Source organism: Ascaphus truei, unplaced genomic scaffold, assembly GCF_040206685.1.
Source record: "Ascaphus truei isolate aAscTru1 unplaced genomic scaffold, aAscTru1.hap1 HAP1_SCAFFOLD_1028, whole genome shotgun sequence".
In the NCBI taxonomy this organism is placed as follows: Eukaryota; Metazoa; Chordata; class Amphibia; order Anura; family Ascaphidae; genus Ascaphus; species Ascaphus truei.
Window position 1 is genome coordinate 20,902 of NW_027453892.1, and position 25,576 is coordinate 46,477.

General features: G+C 55.3%; 1 protein-coding gene across 1 annotated transcript in view; it reads left to right on the forward strand.

Moving 5' to 3' along the window:
• Nucleotides 1-21,509, forward strand: part of LOC142474968 (centrosomal protein of 164 kDa-like) — a 40,494-nt gene extending 18,985 nt beyond the window's left edge. The window contains exons 3-5 of the mRNA XM_075581059.1: nt 9,574-9,634; nt 17,259-17,381; nt 21,030-21,509. Of these exons, the coding sequence (XP_075437174.1) occupies nt 9,574-9,634; nt 17,259-17,381; nt 21,030-21,126 (281 nt within the window). The 3' untranslated portion in view covers nt 21,127-21,509. The remainder of the gene's footprint in view (nt 1-9,573; nt 9,635-17,258; nt 17,382-21,029) is intronic.
• Nucleotides 21,510-25,576: the final 4,067 nt, after the last annotated feature.

Below are 25,576 nucleotides of genomic sequence, written 5' to 3' on the forward strand. Positions count from 1 at the left end.
CCTCCCGCGTATCCCACCGCAAACATGTAACATGCGCTCCTCCTCCCGCCGTATCCCACCGCAAACATGTAACATGCGCTCCTCCTCCCGCACAGTCCCACCGCAAACATGTAACATGCGCTGCTCCTCCCGTGTATCCCACCGCAAACATGTAACATGCACTCCTCCTCCCGCCGTATCCCACCGCAAACATGTAACATGCGCTGCTCCTCCCGCCGTATCCCACCGCAAACATGTAACATGCGCTGCTCCTACTCCCGCACAGTCCCACCGCAAACATGTAACATGTGCTGCTCCTCCTGCTGTATCCCACCGCAAACATGTAACATGCGCTGCTCCTCCCGCCGTATCCCACTGCAAACATGTAACATGCGCTGCTCCTCCTCCCGCCGTATCCCACCACAAACATGTAACATGCGCTCCTCCTCCCGCCGTATCCCACCGCAAACATGTAACATGCGCTGCTCCTCCCGCCTTATCCCACCGCAAACATGTAACATGCGCTGCTCCTCCCGCCTTATCCCACCGCAAACATGTAACATGCGCTGCTCCTCCTCCCGCACAGTCCCACCGCAAACATGTAACATGTGCTGCTCCTCCTGCCGTATCCCACCGCAAACATGTAACATGCGCTGCTCCTCCCTCCGTATCCCACTGCAAACATGTAACATGCGCTGCTCCTCCTCCCGCCGTATCCCACCACAAACATGTAACATGCGCTGCTCCTCCCTCCGTATCCCACTGCAAACATGTAACATGCGCTGCTCCTCCTCCCGCCCTATCCCACCGCAAACATGTAACATGCGCTGCTCCTCCCGCCGTATCCCACCGCAAACATGTAACATGTGCTGCTCCTCCCGCCGTATCCCACCACAAACATGTAACATGTGCTGCTCCTCCCTCCGTATCCCAGCGCAAACATGTAACATGCGCTGCTCCTCCCTCCGTATCCCACCGCAAACATGTAACATGCGCTGCTCCTCCCTCTGTATCCCACCGCAAACACGTAACATGCGCTGCTCCTCCCGCCATATCCCAGCGCAAACATGTAACATGCGCTGCTCCTCCCTCCGTATCCCACCGTAAACATGTAACATGCGCTGCTCCTCCCTCCGTATCCCAGCGCAAACATGTAACATGCGCTGCTCCTCCCGCCGTATCCCACCGCAAACATGTAACATGCGCTCCTCCTCCCGCACAGTCCCACCGCAAACATGTAACATGCGCTGCTCCTCCCACGTATCCCACCGCAAACATGTAACATGTGCTGCTCCTCCCTCGTATCCCACCGCAAACATGTAACATGCGCTGCTCCTCCCGCCATATCCCAGCGCAAACATGTAACATGCGCTGCTCCTCCCTCCGTATCCCACCGCAAACATGTAACATGCGCTGCTCCTCCCGCCTTATCCCACCGCAAACATGTAACATGCGCTGATCCTCCCGCCTTATCCCACCGCAAACATGTAACATGCGCTGCTCCTCCCGCGTATCCCACCGCAAACATGTAACATGCGCTGCTCCTCCCGCCCTATCCCACCGGAAACATGTAACATGCGCTGCTCCTCCCGCCCTATCCCACCGCAAACATGTAACATGCGCTGCTCCTCCCGCCTTATCCCGCCGCAAACATGTAACATGCGCTGCTCCTCCCGCGTATCCCACCGCAAACATGTAACATGCGCTGCTTATCCCGCCGTATCCCACCGCAAACATGTAACATGCGCTGCTCCTCCTGCCGTATCCCACCGCAAACATGTAACATGCGCTGCTCCTCCCGCCGTATCCCACCGCAAACATGTAACATGCGCTGATCCTCCCGCCGTATCCCACCGCAAACATGTAACATGCGCTGCTCCTCCCTCCGTATCCCACCGCAAACATGTAACATGCGCTGCTCCTCCCGCCGTATCCCACCGCAAACATGTAACATGCTGCTTATCCCGCCGTATCCCACCGCAAACATGTAACATGCGCTGCTCCTCCCGCCGTATCCCACCGCAAACATGTAACATGCGCTGCTTATCCCGCCGTATCCCACCGCAAACATGTAACATGCTGCTTATCCCGCCGTATCCCACCGCAAACATGTAACATGCGCTGCTTATCCCGCTGTATCCCACCGCAAACATGTAACATGCGCTGCTTATCCCGCCGTATCCCACCGCAAACATGTAACATGCGCTGCTTATCCCGCCGTATCCCACCGCAAACATGTAACATGCGCTGCTTATCCCGCCGTATCCCACCGCAAACATGTAACATGCTGCTCCTCCCGCCGTATCCCACCGCAAACATGTAACATGCGCTGCTCCTCCCGCCGTATCCCACCGCAAACATGTAACATGCGCTGCTCCTCCCTCCGTATCCCACCGCAAACATGTAACATGCTGCTCCTCCCGCCGTATCCCACCGCAAACATGTAACATGCGCTGCTTATCCCACCGTATCCCACCGCAAACATGTAACATGCTGCTTATCCCGCCGTATCCCGCTGCAAACATGTAACATGCTGCTTATCCCGCCGTATCCCGCCGCAAACATGTAACATGCTGCTTATCCCGCCGTATCCCACCGCAAACATGTAACATGCGCTGCTTATCCCGCCGTATCCCACCGCAAACATGTAACATGCGCTGCTCCTCCTGCCGTATCCCACCGCAAACATGTAACATGCGCTGCTCCTCGCACCGTATCCCACCGCAAACATGTAACATGCTGCTTATCCCGCCGTATCCCACCGCAAACATGTAACATGCGCTGCTCCTCCTGCCGTATCCCACCGCAAACATGTAACATGCTGCTTATCCCGCCGTATCCCACCGCAAACATGTAACATGCTGCTCCTCCCGCGTATCCCACCGCAAACATGTAACATGCGCTGCTTATCCCGCGTATCCCACCGCAAACATGTAACATGCGCTCCTCCTCCCGCCGTATCCCACCGCAAACATGTAACATGCGCTCCTCCTCCCGCACAGTCCCACCGCAAACATGTAACATGCGCTCCTCCTCCCACACAGTCCCACCGCAAACATGTAACATGCGCTGCTCCTCCCGCGTATCCCACCGCAAACATGTAACATGCGCTGCTCCTCCTCCCGCACAGTCCCACCGCAAACATGTAACATGTGCTGCTCCTCCCTCCGTATCCCACTGCAAACATGTAACATGCGCTGCTCCTCCCGCCGTATCCCACCGCAAACATGTAACATGTGCTGCTCCTCCCGCCGTATCCCACCACAAACATGTAACATGCGCTGCTCCTCCCTCCGTATCCCACTGCAAACATGTAACATGCGCTGCTCCTCCCGCCGTATCCCACCGCAAACATGTAACATGTGCTGCTCCTCCCGCCGTATCCCACCACAAACATGTAATATGCGCTGCTCCTCCCGCCGTATCCCACTGCAAACATGTAACATGCGCTGCTCCTCCTCCCGCCCTATCCCACCGCAAACATGTAACATGCGCTGCTCCTCCCGCCGTATCCCACCGCAAACATGTAACATGTGCTGCTCCTCCCTCCGTATCCCACCGCAAACATGTAACATGCGCTGCTCCTCCCTCCGTATCCCAGCGCAAACATGTAACATGCGCTGCTCCTCCCTCCGTATCCCACCGCAAACATGTAACATGCGCTGCTCCTCCCTCCGTATCCCAGCGCAAACATGTAACATGCGCTGCTCCTCCCTCCGTATCCCACCGCAAACATGTAACATGCGCTGCTCCTCCCTCCGTATCCCACCGCAAACATGTAACATGCGCTGCTCCTCCCGCCATATCCCAGCGCAAACATGTAACATGTGCTGCTCCTCCCTCCGTATCCCACCGCAAACATGTAACATGCGCTGCTCCTCCCGCCATATCCCAGCGCAAACATGTAACATGTGCTGCTCCTCCCGCCATATCCCAGCGCAAACATGTAACATGCGCTGCTCCTCCCTCCGTATCCCACCGCAAACATGTAACATGCGCTGCTCCTCCCTCCGTATCCCACCGCAAACATGTAACATGCGCTGCTCCTCCCTCCGTATCCCACCGCAAACATGTAACATGCGCTGCTCCTCCCGCCGTATCCCACCGCAAACATGTAACATGCGCTGCTCCTCCCGCCGTATCCCACCGCAAACATGTAACATGTGCTGCTCCTCCCGCCGTATCCCACCGCAAACATGTAACATGCGCTGCTCCTCCCTCCGTATCCCACCGCAAACATGTAACATGCGCTGCTCCTCCCGCCATATCCCAGCGCAAACATGTAACATGCGCTGCTCCTCCCTCCGTATCCCAGCGCAAACATGTAACATGCGCTGCTCCTCCCGCCATATCCCAGCGCAAACATGTAACATGCGCTCCTCCTCCCTCCGTATCCCAGCGCAAACATGTAACATGCGCTGCTCCTCCCGCCATATCCCAGCGCAAACATGTAACATGCGCTGCTCCTCCCTCCGTATCCCAGCGCAAACATGTAACATGCGCTGCTCCTCCCTCCGTATCCCACCGCAAACATGTAACATGCGCTGCTCCTCCCTCCGTATCCCACCGCAAACATGTAACATGCGCTTCTCCTCCCTCTGTATCCCACCGCAAACATGTAACATGCGCTGCTCCTCCCTCCGTATCCCAGCGCAAACATGTAACATGCGCTGCTCCTCCCGCCATATCCCAGCGCAAACATGTAACATGCGCTGCTCCTCCCTCCGTATCCCAGCGCAAACATGTAACATGCGCTGCTCCTCCCGCCGTATCCCACCGCAAACATGTAACATGCGCTCCTCCTCCCGCACAGTCCCACCGCAAACATGTAACATGCGCTGCTCCTCCCACGTATCCCACCGCAAACATGTAACATGCGCTGCTCCTCCCTCGTATCCCACCGCAAACATGTAACATGCGCTGCTCCTCCTGCCATATCCCAGCGCAAACATGTAACATGCGCTGCTCCTCCCTCCGTATCCCACCGCAAACATGTAACATGCGCTGCTCCTCCCTCTGTACCCCACCGCAAACATGTAACATGCGCTGCTCCTCCCGCCATATCCCAGCGCAAACATGTAACATGCGCTGCTCCTCCCTCCGTATCCCAGCGCAAACATGTAACATGCGCTGCTCCTCCCGCCGTATCCCACCGCAAACATGTAACATGCGCTGCCCCTCCCTCCGTATCCCAGCGCAAACATGTAGCATGCGCTCCTCCTCCCGCCGTATCCCACCACAAACATGTAGCATGCGCTCCTCCTCCCGCCGTATCCCACCGCAAACATGTAGCATGCGCTCCTCCTCCCGCCTTATCCCACCGCAAACATGTAACATGCGCTCCTCCTCCCGCGTATCCCACCGCAAACATGTAGCATGTGCTGCTCCTCCCACGTATCCCACCGCAAACATGTAACATGCGCTCCTCCTCCCGCGTATCCCACCGCAAACATGTAGCATGCGCAGCTCCTCCCGCCGTATCCCACCGCAAACATGTAACATGCTCTGCTCCTCCCGCCTTATCCCACCGCAAACATGTAACATGCGCTGCTCCTCCTCCCGCACAGTCCCACCGCAAACATGTAACATGCGCTGCTCCTCCCGTATCCCACCGCAAACATGTAACATGCGCTCCTCCTTCCACGTATCCCACCGCAAACATGTAACATGCGCTCCTCCTCCCGCCGTATCCCACCGCAAACATGTAACATGCGCTGCTCCTCCTCCCGCGTATCCCACCGCAAACATGTAACATGCGCTGCTCCTCCCGTATCCCACCGCAAACATGTAACATGCGCTGCTCCTCCTCCCGCGTATCCCACCGCAAACATGTAACATGCGCTCCTCCTCCCGCACAGTCCCACCGCAAACATGTAACATGCGCTCCTCCTCCCACACAGTCCCACCGCAAACATGTAACATGCGCTGCTCCTCCCGCGTATCCCACCGCAAACATGTAACATGCGCTGCTCCTCCTCCCGCACAGTCCCACCGCAAACATGTAACATGTGCTGCTCCTCCCTCCGTATCCCACTGCAAACATGTAACATGCGCTGCTCCTCCCGCCGTATCCCACCGCAAACATGTAACATGTGCTGCTCCTCCCGCCGTATCCCACCACAAACATGTAACATGCGCTGCTCCTCCCTCCGTATCCCACTGCAAACATGTAACATGCGCTGCTCCTCCCGCCGTATCCCACCGCAAACATGTAACATGTGCTGCTCCTCCCGCCGTATCCCACCACAAACATGTAATATGCGCTGCTCCTCCCGCCGTATCCCACTGCAAACATGTAACATGCGCTGCTCCTCCTCCCGCCCTATCCCACCGCAAACATGTAACATGCGCTGCTCCTCCCGCCGTATCCCACCGCAAACATGTAACATGTGCTGCTCCTCCCTCCGTATCCCACCGCAAACATGTAACATGCGCTGCTCCTCCCTCCGTATCCCAGCGCAAACATGTAACATGCGCTGCTCCTCCCTCCGTATCCCACCGCAAACATGTAACATGCGCTGCTCCTCCCTCCGTATCCCAGCGCAAACATGTAACATGCGCTGCTCCTCCCTCCGTATCCCACCGCAAACATGTAACATGCGCTGCTCCTCCCTCCGTATCCCACCGCAAACATGTAACATGCGCTGCTCCTCCCTCCGTATCCCACCGCAAACATGTAACATGCGCTGCTCCTCCCTCCGTATCCCACCGCAAACATGTAACATGCGCTGCTCCTCCCTCCGTATCCCACCGCAAACATGTAACATGCGCTTCTCCTCCCTCTGTATCCCACCGCAAACATGTAACATGCGCTGCTCCTCCCTCCGTATCCCAGCGCAAACATGTAACATGCGCTGCTCCTCCCGCCATATCCCAGCGCAAACATGTAACATGCGCTGCTCCTCCCTCCGTATCCAAGCGCAAACATGTAACATGCGCTCCTCCTCCCGCACAGTCCCACCGCAAACATGTAACATGCGCTGCTCCTCCCACGTATCCCACCGCAAACATGTAACATGCGCTGCTCCTCCCTCGTATCCCACCGCAAACATGTAACATGCGCTGCTCCTCCTGCCATATCCCAGCGCAAACATGTAACATGCGCTGCTCCTCCCTCCGTATCCCACCGCAAACATGTAACATGCGCTGCTCCTCCCTCCGTATCCCACCGCAAACATGTAACATGCGCTGCTCCTCCCTCTGTACCCCACCGCAAACATGTAACATGCGCTGCTCCTCCCTCCGTATCCCAGCGCAAACATGTAACATGCGCTGCTCCTCCCGCCATATCCCAGCGCAAACATGTAACATGCGCTGCTCCTCCCTCCGTATCCCAGCGCAAACATGTAACATGCGCTGCTCCTCCCGCCGTATCCCACCGCAAACATGTAACATGCGCTGCTCCTCCCTCCGTATCCCACCGCAAACATGTAACATGCGCTGCTCCTCCCACGTATCCCACCGCAAACATGTAACATGCGCTGCTCCTCCCACCGTATCCCACCGCAAACATGTAACATGCGCTGCTCCTCCCGCCGTATCCCACCGCAAACATGTAACATGCGCTGCTCCTCCTCCCGCACAGTCCCACCGCAAACATGTAACATGTGCTGCTCCTCCCACGTATCCCACCGCAAACATGTAACATGCGCTTTTCCTCCCGCCGTATCCCACCGCAAACATGTAACATGCTCTGCTCCTCCCGCCGTATCCCACCGCAAACATGTAACATGCGCTCCTCCTCCCGCGTATCCCACCGCAAACATGTAACATGCGCTGCTCCTCCCGCCGTATCCCACCGCAAACATGTAACATGCGCTGCTCCTCCCGCCGTATCCCACCGCAAACATGTAACATGCGCTGCTCCTCCCGTATCCCACCGCAAACATGTAACATGCGCTCCTCCTCCCGCCCTATCTCACCGCAAACATGTAGCATGCGCTCCTCCTCCCGCCGTATCCCACCACAAACATGTAGCATGCGCTCCTCCTCCCGCCGTATCCCACCGCAAACATGTAGCATGCGCTCCTCCTCCCGCCTTATCCCACCGCAAACATGTAACATGCGCTCCTCCTCCCGCGTATCCCACCGCAAACATGTAGCATGTGCTGCTCCTCCCACGTATCCCACCGCAAACATGTAACATGCGCTCCTCCTCCCGCGTATCCCACCGCAAACATGTAGCATGCGCAGCTCCTCCCGCCGTATCCCACCGCAAACATGTAACATGCTCTGCTCCTCCCGCCTTATCCCACCGCAAACATGTAACATGCGCTGCTCCTCCTCCCGCACAGTCCCACCGCAAACATGTAACATGCGCTGCTCCTCCCGTATCCCACCGCAAACATGTAACATGCGCTCCTCCTTCCACGTATCCCACCGCAAACATGTAACATGCGCTCCTCCTCCCGCCGTATCCCACCGCAAACATGTAACATGCGCTGCTCCTCCTCCCGCGTATCCCACCGCAAACATGTAACATGCGCTGCTCCTCCCGCGTATCCCACCGCAAACATGTAACATGCGCTGCTCCTCCCGTATCCCACCGCAAACATGTAACATGCGCTGCTCCTCCCGTATCCCAGCGCAAACATGTAACATGCGCTCCTCCTCCCGCCGTATCCCACCGCAAACATGTAACATGCGCTGCTCCTCCTCCCGCGTATCCCACCGCAAACATGTAGCATGCGCTGCTCCTCCCGCCTTATCCCACCGCAAACATGTAACATGCGCTGCTCCTCCCGCGTATCCCACCGCAAACATGTAGCATGCGCTGCTCCTCCTCCCGCGTATCCCACCGCAAACATGTAGCATGCGCTGCTCCTCCCGCCTTATCCCACCGCAAACATGTAACATGCGCTGCTCCTCCCGCGTATCCCACCGCAAACATGTAGCATGCGCTGCTCCTCCCGCCTTATCCCACCGCAAACATGTAACATGCGCTGCTCCTCCCGCGTATCCCACCGCAAACATGTAACATGCGCTGCTCCTCCCGCGTATCCCACCGCAAACATGTAGCATGCGCTCCTCCTCCCGCGTATCCCACCGCAAACATGTAACATGCGCTGCTCCTCCCTCCGTATCCCACCGCAAACATGTAACATGCGCTGCTCCTCCCGTATCCCACCGCAAACATGTAACATGCGCTGCTCCTCCCGCACAGTCCCACTGCAAATATGTAACATGCGCTGCTTCTCCCATATCCCATCGCAAACATGTAACATGCGCTGCTCCTCCCGCCGTATCCATTAGCAAACATGTAACATGCGCTGCTCCTCCCGTATCCCATAGCAAACATGTAACATGCGCTGCCCCTCCCGTATCCCACCGCAAACATGTAACATGCGCTGCCCCTCCCGTATCCCTCCGTAAACATGTAACATGCGCTGCTCCTCCCTCCGTATCCCAGCGCAAACATGTAACATGCGCTGCTCCTCCCTCCGTATCCCACCGCAAACATGTAACATGCGCTGCTCCTCCCTCCGTATCCCAGCGCAAACATGTAACATGCGCTGCTCCTCCCGCCATACTTTTTTGCGAATGTGACGCGGGATGAATGTAAATGATTGTATTCTGCTTCCGTCTGGTTCCCAGGAGGGATCCCCTCTCTCAGTGCCCGGCCGGCGGAGAATACATTAGGATACGTCCCGGCTGGGTAAGTGACTGCGGCTTCCGAGTCAAGCATTGCAAGCAGAAAGTAAAGATAAAATGACCGGGGAACATTGGGAGCAGCACATTCTGATCCGCGTGTTCCCTGCCACGTTCTGATCCGCGTGTTCCCTGCCACGTTCTGATCCGCGTGTTCCCTGCCACGTTCTGAGCCCCCCGAAAACAGCATAGAGCCGCGCGTTCCTGGGATTCAGGCGTGTGAAGCTGCGTGTTCCCGGGATTCTGGCGTGTGAAGCTGCGTGTTCCCGGGATTCTGGCGTGTGAAGCTGCGTGTTCCCGGGATTCTGGCGTGTGAAGCTGCGTGTTCCCGGGATTATAGAGTGTGAAGCAGCGTGTTCCCGGGATTCTAGCGTGTGAAGCTGCGTGTTCCCGGGTGTGGCGAAAATGGGGGGTAATCAGCGCATTAATAAAGGCAGTGGGCTCGGCTGGTTACCCCTATTTCATATTGGGGATGAAGGGGTTAATTTTATATGCTGTTCCCCTGTACCATTTGCCCCTATAGGCATGTTGTTCACTTTTTGCAGGCTAGTCACTACTGCAGTGCTGAATAACAGGAGCCGTTCCATTAAGACTGCTAATTTAGGAACGGAGTGAGCCAGCACCCTGATTGTTGGTGTGCAGCCTCAGTGTAACCCCTCAAGTACACACATATTAAAAATATAACTTTGTCATAAGGGAAACATATATTTTTGATAAAGTGCCTTTCTGTTGCAGTTTTATATGTACAGGCAGGATGCTATTGTTTCTGCCTGCCTTTGTAATGCATTAAGGAACAAATGTTTTGCATACCAGAACCAAATGTTTTGACACCTATGAGCTGGGTCACTTGCCTATGCAAGCTTCAAAGCTAGCCTGCTAGGCCCACAGCTGTAAGTCTCTCTGGAAGTTGCATATCGAAAGACCCCAGATTCGTAAAGTGTCGCTTAATCAGGATGTTTCTGAGTAGCAGTTCCTGCTACTCAGCCTAGATATTTCACACCTTGGGACCAAACTCCAGACATTGCGTCCCCAGAAATGAGTGGCCCCTTTTTACTTAGCAGTGCTACCAAGCTGCTTACTGAGCATGCTCAGAGTTACCTGAGCTGGCTGTAGGATTTGCCCATGTGACCTGGCAGGTTCTGACAGGAGGAAGATAATTCCTTGCCAATGGGATGAGGCTAATGTAACACTTCACAGGCCCTTGTCCTTAAAAAGGCCTGTACCCCTCATTCCTGGGTGTTCCTGCTGTTGTTGTTGCTTTTGTTACCTGATTTCTTCAAGCGGATAAGACCTAAGTACAGCGGCTACGATTCCAGAAGGCAAGGGGTTAAAAAACATCGCCACAACTAAACTAGCCCTGCTTCAGGATTTCGTTAGCCCTGGGGATTCCAGACCGAACCCATAAAGAACCAGAAAAGACTTTGCACATTCACAGAAGGATTGGGGCTGGCAATTTGTGCCCTTGCAAAAGGACTACATTTTAAAAGACAATCTCCTGGTGCTTTGCACCTTTCTGGACATTATCCTCTGTTTCTCTACCCGTGAGTGTAATTATTAAGTTTATTCTGCAGTTGTCGTGTGTTTGCCTATCAAGGGAATAAATCTCAGTTTATTTTGCTGAACCTGTTCTGCTCAATCAGGATCCATGAAATATAAATGTGTTATTAAGCGCGTCTCCCGTCACAGGCGTTTAAAACTGGTGGCAGCTGGTGAGATACTGATTGAGCCTATATTGCAGTGTTCTGTAATATAGTGAGGACCTTGTAGATTGCAAGCTCCTCAGACAAGTGGCAACTTACACACACTTCCAAAGACGCACGAGATAATTCACTGGTCTCTGGACCCATAACCCAGTGGTACCATGAGTCCACGCTCAGGAAGGTTTTGTACCTGGAACCGGGCGCAGATAGTGGAGAGATGTGTGGGGTACGGGTTCACGACAGACGGTCGTTCCAAGAGTCAGCTGGAGGAGGATTTAGAAGAATATGAGGGCAGGATAGCCCCGCCAGCAGACAGTACTCCGGGGCTGCAAGGACAGCGGGAGGATGTCAGTGACCGCCTGGAAGAGGGTGGCATGGTGCCAGGGGGTGCAGATGGATCAGTCGCTGCGGCGACCGGACTGGCTACCTCTGGACTCATTGCACTCCTCACCGCCTGGGGAGAAGGGCTTAGCTATGAACAGCGACTCGAGCTCCTGTCGACAGCGCTTGGAAGGCCCCCTCACTCCCACCTTGTCAGCGGGGAACAGGACGTTCCCAGAGTAACTGCTGTGGACGCAGCAGAGCCAGCAAATGAAGATGTAACCAGCAGAGCCTTGGTGAGCAACGCAGCAGTCCCCAGAGATGCAGCCATTCCGGCTAGGGGGGACCAGTCTGCACCTCAGCGGACTCCCAAACATACAGTGGGCAGCGACACGCCCTATACTGGGGAGTTCAAGCTTGAGAGACGGTGCTATCATTGCCACAAGGTGGGCCACATTGCCCGGACCGTGAGCGGTCTGGGGAACCCCATCAGGGGCAACGTTCACAAGCTGCAGGGCCAGTAACCCAGATTGGGCTGGCCCACACAGAGGAACAGAGCACAGCCATGGAGCCACAACCAAGAGGGATGTCCCAGGCAGATGCTGCTTTTGTCACCTCAGAGCCAGCAGCAGTGAGCAGAGGATGTCCAAGTGCGTCAGTCGAGATGCAGCCTGCTGATGTCCTGAGCAGGCACCCATGGAGGGTTACCTTTGGTGACCGGCAAGCAGGGAGCTTGCCAGATTTGGGTGCTGCTGTTATTCTGGTGCAGCCAGAAGATTTGCTCCCGGGCACCGGGGTGCAAAGAACCATGCCTGATGGAGGGCCGCGGTCCTTACAGGGTGCCCAGATCATTTTGGATGGGGGTGCCAATCATGGCATGAGGAAGGTGGGGGTTTTGTCCAGGGTAACTGCTGAGGTGCGCCTTAGCAATAACCTGGAGCCTGTGATCTGTGTGGTTGCTGCGGAATTGCCTGCTGTTGCGGCGATTCCTAAGAGCCTGTCATCAGGAGTCACAGCAGAATCAACCTCTGTCCCCCTGCATTTGGGACCAACGGTTCCAGTGGCCTCTGCGGAGACCAGACAGGTAAGCCAGACTACTGAGTCGCGACCAGTGACTGACTTACTGTTCCCTTTACCTGTTCCTGTTTCCCCTGACTTAGAGACTAAGGGTGGGTGGTTAGAATTAGGGACAGCAGATAGGGATGCGGTGAAAGCTGACCCCAGCTTAGAAGGTATGGGACTGCGGGCGTCCGAGTCCTGGGAAAGCGGGGGGTCAGACCACGGGCTGTGGCACCGTGGGCTCTGGGGTAGGGAGCCAGGTTCTACCGGGTTAGCCAGGGGCTGGACACGTAGAAGACGGTTAGTGGGACCCAGGGAGGGTGGGCAGCAAGTGTTGCAGGTAGCCTTCCCCAGTCCACTAGTGGGGCATCAGGGGGTCACTCACATGAGAACCCAGCTGTTGCAGCTTTACTTCTGGCCGGAGGCAGCAGGGGCAGTGGCAGACTTTGGCCACCCCTGGGACGCCTGCCAGCCAGAGGGTAAAGCGGGTGATTATGTGCAGATGGTCCTGAACCTGTTACCAGGAATGGGGAACATGTTTCAGGAAGTAGCTCAGGCAGTGCCAGGCCTCTTAGGTAGAATAGGGTTTCCTAGGGGGGTCCTAGTTGAGCTAGGGGTCCTGGGAGGTAGGCAGGCAGGGGCAGAAGCCGGGGCTAGGGTAGAGCAGCCTATTGTCCTGTTCTCAGACAAGCTGGGCAGGGCACATAGAACAGATCAGCCTGTGCTCCCAGGGGATCTGCATCCTCTGCATAAGAATATCTATGGAGTATCAGCAGAGGTGGCAGACAGTGTAGAGAGGAAGGCAAAGGGGGAGTCAGTCTTCAGCCTTCAGAATGGCCTCTGTGAGTTTGTCAGGGTGCCATTCAGGATGAGGAATGCTCTGGCTACCTCCCACCGCCTGGTCAGGAGGGCACTAGAGAGAGTGCAGAGGTATGTGGGGACATACAGGGAGAGGATAGTTGGCTTCAGGCAGGTCTGGGGTTTGTATCCAGGACAGGTAACAGCAATGCTAGAGCAGTATAGGGCTCTGTTCACGGACAAACCAGGGAGGACACACATCACTGAGCACCCAGTGCTTACAGGGGATCGGAGACCTCTGCATAAGCACGCTTATAGAGTGTCAGCAGAGGTGAAGGGCAGTATAGAGAGGGAGGTGGAGGAGATGCTGGCCCCAGGGGTAATTGTACCATCCCAGAGCCCCTGGGCTTGTCCGGTAGTCCTAGTGCCTAAGAAGGATGGGACCACCTGGTTCTATGTGGACTACCGGCAGCTCAATGCAGGGACGGTTTCAGATGCCTACCCCATGCCCCGCATGGATGAGTTGCTGGATGAACTCGCGGGGGCAAGGTATCTGACCACCAGGGATCTCAGTAAAGGGTACTGGCTGATCCCTTTGACCCAGGAGGCTCGGGAGAAGTCGGCTTTCATCACCCCAAGTGGCCTCTATGAGTTCTTAGTGATGCCATTTGGAATGAAGAATGCACCGGCTACCTTCCAACGCCTGGTCAATCGTTTGCTAAAGGGTATGCAAGGGTTTGCAAGGGCTTATCTGGATGATTTTGCTGTGTTCAGTAACTCCTGGGAATCACACTTAATTCATGTAGCTGCGGTGCTAGCCAGGATTAGGGAGGCAGGTCTCGCCTTAAAACCCACCAAGTGCTTAGTAGGGATGGCTGAAGTCTTATACCTAGGGCATAGGGTGGGTGGAGGGCACCTCAAGCCAGAACCAGCTAAGATAGAGGCAGTAGTGCAGTGGCTCACTCCCAAAACCAAGCAGCAGGTCATGGCGTTTCTAGGCACTGCAGGCTACTATAGGAAGTTTGTTCCCCAGTATAGTGCCATTGCTAAACCCCTGACTGACTTGACCCAGAAGTGACAGTCTGTGCTGGTAGTCTGGTCTCCAGCCTGGGAAAAAGCATTTTTAGGCTTTGAAGACTGCACCCATCCTTGCCGCTCCAGATTATTCCAAGAAGTTTCTGGTGCAGACGGATGCCTCAGACGTTGGCATTGGTGCTGTGCTCAGTCAGGTGGGGGAGGAGGTCAGGGAACCTCCAATGATGTTTCTGGGCCGCAAGCGGCTGCCCAGAGAAGGGGCATATGCCACTATTGAGAAGGAGTGTCTGGCCATAGTATGTGCGCTAAAGAAGCTACAGCCCTCTGTATGGCAGACACTTCACTATTATCACTGACCATAACTCCCTAAGTTGGTTGCAGAGGGTGTCGGGAGAGAATGCCAAGCTCTTGAGCTGGAGCCTTGCCTTGCAAGAATGTGACTTCACCCTTCAGCACAAGAAAGGCAGTGAGCATGGGAACGCTGATGGCCTCTCCCGGCAGGACAATCCCCAAGACCTAATGACTTCAAAAACCCTCAGGTCAGCCCAACCACCAGAGGAGGTGGCCAGGGCAAACCTTGGACTTTGAGTGGGGGAGGTGTGGCGAAAATGGGGGGTAATCAGCACATTAATAAAGGCAGTGGCCTCGGCTGGTTACCCCTATTTCGTATTGGGGATGAAGGGGTTAATTTTATATGCTGTTCCCCTGTACCATTTGCCCCTATAGGCATGTTGTTCACTTTTTGCAGGCTAGTCACTACTGCAGTGCTGAATAACAGGAGCCGTTCCATTAAGACTGCTAATTTAGGAACGGAGTGAGCCAGCACCCTGATTGTTGGTGTGCAGCCTCAGTGTAACCCCTCAAGTACACACATATTAAAAATATAACTTTGTCATAAGGGAAACATATATTTTTGATAAAGTGCCTTTCTGTTGCAGTTTTATATGTACAGGCAGGATGCTATTGTTTCTGCCTGCCTTTGTAATGCATTAAGGAACAAATGTTTTGCATACCAGAACCAAATGTTTTGACACCTATGAGCTGGGTCACTTGCCTATGCAAGCTTCAAAGCTAGCCTGCTAGGCCCACAGCTGTAAGTCTCTCTGGAAGTTGCATATCGAAAGACCCCAGATTCGTAAAGTGTCGCTTAATCAGGATGTTTCTGAGTAGCAGTTCCTGCTACTCAGCCTAGATATTTCACACCTTGGGACCAAACTCCAGACATTGCGTCCCCAGAAATGAGTGGCCCCTTTTTACTTAGCAGTGCTACCAAGCTGCTTACTGAGCATGCTCAGAGTTACCTGAGCTGGCTGTAGGATTTGCCCATGTGACCTGGCAGGTTCTGACAGGAGGAAGATAATTCCTTGTCAATGGGATGAGGCTAATGTAACACTTCACAGGCCCTTGTCCTTAAAAAGGTCTGTACCCCTCATTCCTGGGTGTTCCTGCTGTTGTTGTTGCTTTTGTTACCTGATTTCTTCAAGCGGATAAGACCTAAGTACAGCGGCTACGATTCCAGAAGGCAAGGGGTTAAAAAACATCGCCACAACTAAACTAGCCCTGCTTCAGGATTTCGTTAGCCCTGGGGATTCCAGACCGAACCCATAAAGAACCAGAAAAGACTTTGCACATTCACAGAAGGATTGGGGCTGGCAATTTGTGCCCTTGCAAAAGGACTACATTTTAAAAGACAATCTCCTGGTGCTTTGCACCTTTCTGGACATTATCCCCTGTTTCTCTACCCGTGAGTGTAATTATTACGTTTATTCTGCAGTTGTCGTGTGTTTGCCTATCAAGGGAATAAATCTCAGTTTATTTTGCTGAACCTGTTCTGCTCAATCAGGATCCACGAAATATAAATGTGTTATTAAGCGCGTCTCCCGTCACACCGGGATTCTAGTGTGTGAAGCTGCGTGTTCCCGGGATTCTAGTGTGTGAAGCTGCGTGTTCCCGGGATTCTAGCGTGTGAAGCTGCGTGTTCCCGGGATTCTAGCGTGTGAAGCTGCGTGTTCCCGGGATTCTGGCTTGTGAAGCTGCGTGTTCCCGGGATTCTAGCGTGTGAAGCTGCGTGTTCCCGGGATTCTGGCTTGTGAAGCTGCGTGTTCCCGGGATTCTAGCGTGTGAAGCTGCGTGTTCCCAGGATTCTGGCTTGTGAAGCTGCGTGTTCCCAGGATTGTGAAGCTGCTTTTTCCCGGGTTTCTTGTATATGAAGCTGCGTGTTCCCGGGATTCTGGCGTGTGAAGCTGCGTGTTCCCGGGATTCTGGCGTGTGAAGCTGCGTGTTCCAAGGATTCTGGCATGTGCAGCTGCGTGTTCCTGGGATTGTGAAGCTGCATGTTCCCGGGTTTCTTGTACATGAAGCTGCGGGTTGCTGGGATTCTAGTGTATGAAGCTGCGTGTTCCCGGGATTCTGGCGTGTGAAGCTGCGTGTTCCCGGGCTTCTGGCGTGTGAACCTGTGTGTTCCTGGGCTTCTGGAATATGCAGCTGCGTGTTCCCGGCTTCTGGCGTGTGAAACTGCGTGTTACTGGGTTTCTGGTATGTGCAGCTGCGTGTTCCCGGGATTCTGGCGTGTGCAGCTGCATGTTCCCGGGATTCTGGTGTTTAAAGCTTTGTGATCCCGGGATTCTGGCGTGTGCAGCCGCGCATTCCCGGGATTCTGGCGTGTGCAGCTGCGTGTTCCCGGGCACTCCGTGACGTGACTTCTTTTCCTCCCCACAGAGAGCAGATTAGAATGATGCAGAATACAGCGCTCCGCACACGCGACACGGACACACGCAGCGTGCAGCTCATGATCGACACCAACAAGAAGTGGCTGGAAAACTTCAGAAATGACCCCAAAGTGTATCCTACACGTGAGAGTCCCAATGTGGGGGCATGTGTGTGTCTAAAGGGGAGGCTTGCACTGCCGCTGATCATACTGTGTGTGTGTGTGTGTGAGAAGGGGAGGCTTGCACTGCCGCTGATCATACTGTGTGTGTGTGTGTGTGAGAGAGAGAAGGGGAGGCTCGCACTGCCGCTGATCATACTGTGTGTGTGTCTAAAGGGGAGGCTTGCACTGCCGCTGATCATACTGTGTGTGTGTGAGAGAGAGAAGGGGAGGCTCGCACTGCCGCTGATCATACTGTGTGTGTGTCTAAAGGGGAGGCTTGCACTGCCGCTGATCATACTGTGTGTGTGAGAGAGAGAAGGGGAGGCTTGCACTGCCGCTGATCATACTGTGTGTGTGTCTAAAGGGGAGGCTTGCACTGCCGCTGATCATACTGTGTGTGTGAGAGAGAGAAGGGGAGGCTTGCACTGCCGCTGATCATACTGTGTGTGTGTGTGAGAGAGAAGGGGAGGCTTGCACTGCCGCTGATCATACTGTGTGTGTGTGAGAGAAGGGGAGGCTTGCACTGCCGCTGATCATACTGTGTGTGTGTGAGAGAGAAGGGGAGGCTTGCACTGCCGCTGATCATACTGTGTGTGAGAGAGAGAAGGGGAGGCTTGCACTGCCGCTGATCATACTGTGTGTGTGAGAGAGAGAAGGGGAGGCTCGCACTGCCGCTGATCATACTGTGTGTGTGTGTGTGTGTGTGTGTGTGTGAGAGAGAGAAGGGGAGGCTCGCACTGCCGCTGATCATACTGTGTGTGTGAGAGAGAGAAGGGGAGGCTTGCACTGCCGCTGATCATACTGTGTGTGTGAGAGAAGGGGAGGCTTGCACTGCCGCTGATCATACTGTGTGTGTGTGAGAGAGAAGGGGAGGCTTGCACTGCCGCTGATCATACTGTGTGTGAGAGAGAGAAGGGGAGGCTTGCACTGCCGCTGATCATACTGTGTGTGTGAGAGAGAGAAGGGGAGGCTCGCACTGCCGCTGATCATACTGTGTGTGTGTGTGTGTGTGTGTGTGTGTGTGTGTGTGTGTGTGTGTGTGTGTGTGTGTGTGTGTGTGTGTGTGTGTGTGAAGGGGAGGCTTGCACTGCCGCTGATCATACTGTGTGTGTGTGTGTGTGTGTGTGAGAGAGAGAAGGGGAGGCTTGCACTGCCGCTGATCATACTGTGTGTGTGTGTGTGAGAGAGAAGGGGAGGCTTGCACTGCCGCTGATCATACTGTGTGTGTGTGTGTGTGAGAGAGAGAAGGGGAGGCTTGCACTGCCGCTGATCATACTGTGTGTGTGTGAGAGAAGGGGAGGCTTGCACTGCCGCTGATCATACTGTGTGTGTGTGAGAGAGAAGGGGAGGCTTGCACTGCCGCTGATCATACTGTGTGTGAGAGAGAGAAGGGGAGGCTTGCACTGCCGCTGATCATACTGTGTGTGTGTGAGAGAAGGGGAGGCTTGCACTGCCGATGATCATACTGTGTGTGTGTGAGAGAAGGGGAGGCTTGCACTGCCGATGATCATACTGTGTGTGTGTGTGAGAGAAGGGGAGGCTTGCACTGCTGCTGATCATACTGTGTGTGTGTGAGAGAGAAGGGGAGGCTTGCACTGCCGCTGATCATACTGTGTGTGTGTGTGTGTGTGAGAAGGGGAGGCTTGCACTGCCGATGATCATACTGTGTGTGTGTGCGAGAGAAGGGGAGGCTTGCACTGCCGCTGATCATACTGTGTGTGTGTGTGAGAGAAGGGGAGGCATGCACTGCCGCTGATCATACTGTGTGTGTGTGCGAGAGAAGGGGAGGCTTGCACTGTCGCTGATCATACTGTGTGTGTGTGTGTGAGAGAGAAGGGGAGGCTTGCACTGCCGCTGATCATACTGTGTGTGTGTGAGAGAGAAGGGGAGGCTTGCACTGCCGCTGATCATACTGTGTGTGTGTGTGTGTGTGTGAGAAGGGGAGGCTTGCACTGCCGCTGATCATACTGTGTGTGTGTGCGAGAGAAGGGGAGGCTTGCACTGCCGCTGATCATACTGTGTGTGTGAGAGAAGGGGAGGCTTGCACTGCCGCTGATCATACTGTGTGTGTGAGAGAGAGAAGGGGAGGCTTGCACTGCCGCTGATCATACTGTGTGTGTGTGTGTGTGTGAGAAGGGGAGGCTTGCACTGCCACTGATCATACTGTGTGTGAGAGAGAAGGGGAGGCTTGCACTGCCGCTGATCATACTGTGTGTGTGTGAGAGAGCGAAGGGGAGGCTTGCACTGCCGCTGATCATACTGTGTGTGAGAGAGAAGGGGAGGCTTGCACTTCCGCTGATCATACTGTGTGTGAGAGAGAAGGGGAGGCTTGCACTGCCGCTGATCATACTGTGTGTGTGTGAGAGAGAGAAGGGGAGGCTTGCACTGCCGCTGATCATACTGTGTGTGTGTGAGAGAAGGGGAGGCTTGCACTGCCGCTGATCATACTGTGTGTGTGTGTGTGAGAAGGGGAGGCTTGCACTGCCGCTGATCATACTGTGTGTGTGTGAGAGAGAGAAGGGGAGGCTTGCACTGCCGCTGATCATACTGTGTGTAAGAGAGAAGGGGAGGCTTGCACTGCCGCTGATCATACTGTGTGTGTGAGAGAAGGGGAGGCTTGCACTGCCGCTGATCATACTGTGTGTGTGAGAGAGAGAAGGGGAGGCTTGCACTGCTGCTGATCATACTGTGTGTGTGTGTGTGAGAAGGGGAGGCTTGCACTGCCGCTGATCATACTGTGTGTGAGAGAGAAGGGGAGGCTTACACTGCCGCTGATCATACTGTGTGTGTGTGAGAGAGAGAAGGGGAGGCTTGCACTGCCGCTGATCATACTGTGTGAGAGAGAGAAGGGAAGGCTTGCACTGCCGCTGATCATACTGTGTGTGAGAGAGAAGGGGAGGCTTGCACTGCCGCTGATCATACTGTGTGTGTGAGAGAGAAGGGGAGGCTTGCACTGCCGCTGATCATACTGTGTGAGAGAGAGAGAGAAGGGGAGGCTTACACTGCCGCTGATCATACTGTGTGAGAGAGAGAAGGGGAGGCTTGCACTGCCGCTGATCATACTGTGTGTGAGAGAGAAGGGGAGGCTTGCACTGCCGCTGATCATACTGTGTGTGTGAGAGAGAAGGGGAGGCTTGCACTGCCGCTGATCATACTGTGTGAGAGAGAGAGAAGGGGAGGCTTGCACTGCCGCTGATCATACTGTGTGTGTGAGAGAGAGAGAGAAGGGGAGGCTTGCACTGCCGCTGATCATACTGTGTGAGAGAGAGAAGGGGAGGCTTGCACTGCCGCTGATCATACTGTGTGTGTGAGAGAGAGAGAGAAGGGGAGGCTTGCACTGCCGCTGATCATACTGTGTGTGTGAGAGAGAGAGAGAAGGGGAGGCTTGCACTGCCGCTGATCATACTGTGTGTGAGAGAGAAGGGGAGGCTTGCACTGCCGCTGATCATACTGTGTGTGTGAGAGAGAGAGAGAAGGGGAGGCTTGCACTGCCGCTGATCATACTGTGTGTGTGAGAGAGAGAGAGAAGGGGAGGCTTGCACTGCCGCTGCTCGTTGTGCGTGTGTATACATGAGACTGGCACTGTTTCTCTCTGTGCTTTTCCTTGACGCTGCCTGTAGCCCCCTCCTCTCCAGGGGGAGCAGAACCCCCGCAGGGGCAGGACTCCTGCAGCTGGGGTTAGATGAAAACAATCAGATCAAAGTGTATCATTACTAGCGGAGAAGGAGGAGAGTATGCAGCATCATTACTAGCGGAGAAGGAGGAGAGTATGCAGCATCATTACTAGTGAAGGAGGAGAGTATGCAGCATCATTACTAGCGGAGAAGGAGGAGAGTATGCAGCATCATTACTAGTGAAGGAGGAGAGTATGCAGCATCATTACTAGGGAAGGAGGAGAGTATGCAGCATCAATACTAGTGAAGGAGGAGAGTCGGATAACATGTCATGCTGGGCTTCTCTGTCACATAGGGTACTCGGAGTAACACATGCACCCAGACGCAGCTCCCTATTCTGCACACGTCTGTATCCGGGTACTGTCCCCGCGCTGCTCCCTATTCTGCACATGTCTGTATCCGGGTACTGCCCCCGCGCTGCTCCCTATTCTGCACACGTCTGTATCCGGGTACTGCCCCGCGCTGCTCCCAATTCTGCACACGTCTGTATCCGGGTACTGCCCCCGTGCTGCTCCCTATTCTGCACACGTCTGTATCCGGGTACTGCCCCCGCGCTGCTCCCTATTCTGCACACGTCTGTATCCGGGTACTGCCCCCGCGCTGCTCCCTATTCTGCACATGTCTGTATCCGGGTACTGCCCCCGCGCTGCTCCCTGTTCTGCACACGTCTGTATCCAGGTACTGCCCCCGCGCTGCTCCCTATTCTGCACACGTCTGTATCCGGGTACTGCCCCCACGCTGCTCCCTATTCTGCACACGTCTGTATCCGGGTACTGCCCCCGCGCTGCTCCCTATTCTGCACATGTCTGTATCCGGGTACTGCCCCCGCGCTGCTCCCTATTTGCACGTCTGTATCCGGGTACTGCCCCCACGCTGCTCCCTATTCTGCACACGTCTGTATCCAGGTACTGCCCCAGCGCTGCTCCCTATTCTGCACACGTCTGTATCCGGGTACTGCCCCCGCGCTGCTCCCTATTCTGCACACGTCTGTATCCGGGTACTGCCCCCGCGCTGCTCCCTATTCTGCACACGTCTGTATCCGGGTACTGCCCCCGCGCTGCTCCCTATTCTGCACATCTGTATCCGGGTACTGCCCCCGCGCTGCTCCATATTCTGCACATCTGTATCCGGGTACTGCCCCCGCGCTGCTCCCTATTCTGCACATCTGTATCCGGGTACTGCCCCCGCGCTGCTCCATATTCTGCACATCTGTATCCGGGTACTGTCCCCGCGCTGCTCCCTATTCTGCACATGTCTGTATCCGGGTACTGTCCCCGCGCTGCTCCCTATTCTGCACATGTCTGTATCCGGGTACTGTCCCCGCGCTGCTCCCTATTCTGCACATGTCTGTATCCGGGTACTGCCCCCGCGCTGCTCCCTATTCTGCACATCTGTATCCGGGTACTGCCCCCGCGCTGCTCCATATTCTGCACATCTGTATCCGGGTACTGCCCCCGCGCTGCTCCATATTCTGCACATCTGTATCCGGGTACTGTCCCCGCGCTGCTCCCTATTCTGCACATGTCTGTATCCGGGTACTGTCCCCGCGCTGCTCCCTATTCTGCACATGTCTGTATCCGGGTACTGCCCCCACGCTGCTCCCTATTCTGCACACGTCTGTATCCGGGTACTGCCCCCGTGCTGCTCCCTATTCTGCACACGTCTGTATCCGGGTACTGCCCCCGCGCTGCTCCCTATTCTGCACATGTCTGTATCCGGGTACTGCCCCCGCGCTGCTCCCTATTCTGCACATCTGTATCCGGGTACTGCCCCCGCGCTGCTCCATATTCTGCACATCTGTATCCGGGTACTGCCCCCGCGCTGCTCCATATTCTGCACATCTGTATCCGGGTACTGTCCCCGCGCTGCTCCCTATTCTGCACATGTCTGTATCCGGGTACTGTCCCCGCGCTGCTCCCTATTCTGCACATGTCTGTATCCGGGTACTGCCCCCACGCTGCTCCCTATTCTGCACACGTCTGTATCCGGGTACTGCCCCCACGCTGCTCCCTATTCTGCACATGTCTGTATCCGGGTACTGCCCCCGCGCTGCTCCCTATTCTGCACATGTCTGTATCCGGGTACTGCCCACGCGCTGCTCCCTATTCTGCACATGTCTGTATCCGGGTACTGCCCCCGCGCTGCTCCCTATTCTGCACGTCTGTATCCGGGTACTGCCCCCGCGCTGCTCCCTATTCTGCACACGTCTTTATCCGGGTACTGCCCCCACGCTGCTCCCTATTCTGCACACGTCTGTATCCGGGTACTGCCCCCGCGCTGCTCCTATTCTGCACATGTCTGTATCCGGGTACTGCCCCCACGCTGCTCCCTATTCTGCACATGTCTGTATCCGGGTACTGCCCCCGCGCTGCTCCATATTCTGCACGTCTGTATCCGGGTACTGCCCCCGCGCTGCTCCCTATTCTGCACACGTCTGTATCCGGGTACTGCCCCCGCGCTGCTCCCTATTCTGCACACGTCTGTATCCGGGTACTGCCCCCGCGCTGCTCCCTATTCTGCACATCTGTATCCGGGTACTGCCCCCGCGCTGCTCCCTATTCTGCACATGTCTGTATCCGGGTACTGCCCCCGCGCTGCTCCCTATTCTGCACATGTCTGTATCCGGGTACTGCCCACGCGCTGCTCCCTATTCTGCACATGTCTGTATCCGGGTACTGCCCCCGCGCTGCTCCCTATTCTGCACATGTCTGTATCCGGGTACTGCCCACGCGCTGCTCCCTATTCTGCACATGTCTGTATCCGGGTACTGCCCCCGCGCTGCTCCATATTCTGCACGTCTGTATCCGGGTACTGCCCCCGCGCTGCTCCCTATTCTGCACACGTCTGTATCCGGGTACTGCCCCCGCGCTGCTCCCTATTCTGCACACGTCTGTATCCGGGTACTGCCCCCGCGCTGCTCCCTATTCTGCACACGTCTGTATCCGGGTACTGCCCCCGCGCTGCTCCCTATTCTGCACACGTCTGTATCCGGGTACTGCCCCCGCGCTGCTCCCTATTCTGCACACGTCTGTATCCGGGTACTGCCCCCGCGCTGCTCCCTATTCTGCACACGTCTGTATCCGGGTACTGCCCCCGCGCTGCTCCCTATTCTGCACATCTGTATCCGGGTACTGCCCCCGCGCTGCTCCCTATTCTGCACACGTCTGTATCCGGGTACTGCCCCCGCGCTGCTCCTATTCTGCACACGTCTGTATCCGGGTACTGCCCCCGCGCTGCTCCTATTCTGCACACGTCTGTATCCGGGTACTGCCCCCACGCTGCTCCCTATTCTGCACATGTCTGTATCCGGGTGCTGCCCCCGCGCTGCTCCATATTCTGCACGTCTGTATCCGGGTACTGCCCCCGCGCTGCTCCCTATTCTGCACGTCTGTATCTGGGTACTGCCCCCGCGCTGCTCCCTATTCTGCACATGTCTGTATCCGGGTACTGCCCCCGCGCTGCTCCCTATTCTGCACACGTCTGTATCCGGGTACTGCCCCCGCACTGCTCCCTATTCTGCACACGTCTGTTACCGGGTACTGCCCCCGCGCTGCTCCCTCTTCTGCACACGTCTGTATCCGGGTACTGCCCCCGCGCTGCTCACTATTCTGCACACGTCTGTATCCGGGTACTGCCCCCGCGCTGCTCCCTATTCTGCACACGTCTGTATCCGGGTACTGCCCCCGCGCTGCTCCCTATTCTGCACATCTGTATCCGGGTACTGCCCCCGCGCTGCTCCCTATTCCTGGCACCCACAGGAAGACACGCACACATACTGACATGCATGTGCAAGAAGATATGCACATACTGACACACGTGCAGTGAGACACGCAGGCTGATACACGCATGTGCAGTGAGACACGCAGGCTGATACACGCATGTGCAGGGACACACACATACTGACACGTATGTGCAGGGATATACGCACACATACTGATACGTATGTGCAGGGAGATACGCACACATACTGACACGTATGTGCAGGGAGATACGCGCACATACTGACACGTATGTGCAGGGAGATACGCACACATACTGACACGTATGTGCAGGGAGATACGCACACATACTGACACGTATGTGCAGGGAGATGAGCTTCACGTTTCTCTTGTGCCTTTTTCTTTGTAAATTTATATATTTTTTCTGTATTTATATTAGATGCTGAAAATACCTTTAAACGCGTTGGTGCCTGAATTTGATACGTGTGTGTGGGTGTGTGTAAGGATTGTTTAGTATTCAGATTAAACCTGCTTCCTTTTATCCTCCCGTGACGGGCGTTTCATTGCGTCTCCGAGCTCCGCGGGAAGCAGAAATAACACAAGAACATTGCGAAAGATAACGTTTCTAACACCTCACCCAAAAAATCCTTCAACTATTAAAAGCAACATTTCCACACATATAGTCCAACTTTTGCAACTCTTACTTCCAAGAAGTCACACTAAATTATATATAATCCCAGGACTGGGTGATCCTGTCCCTGATGCTCTGCAGTC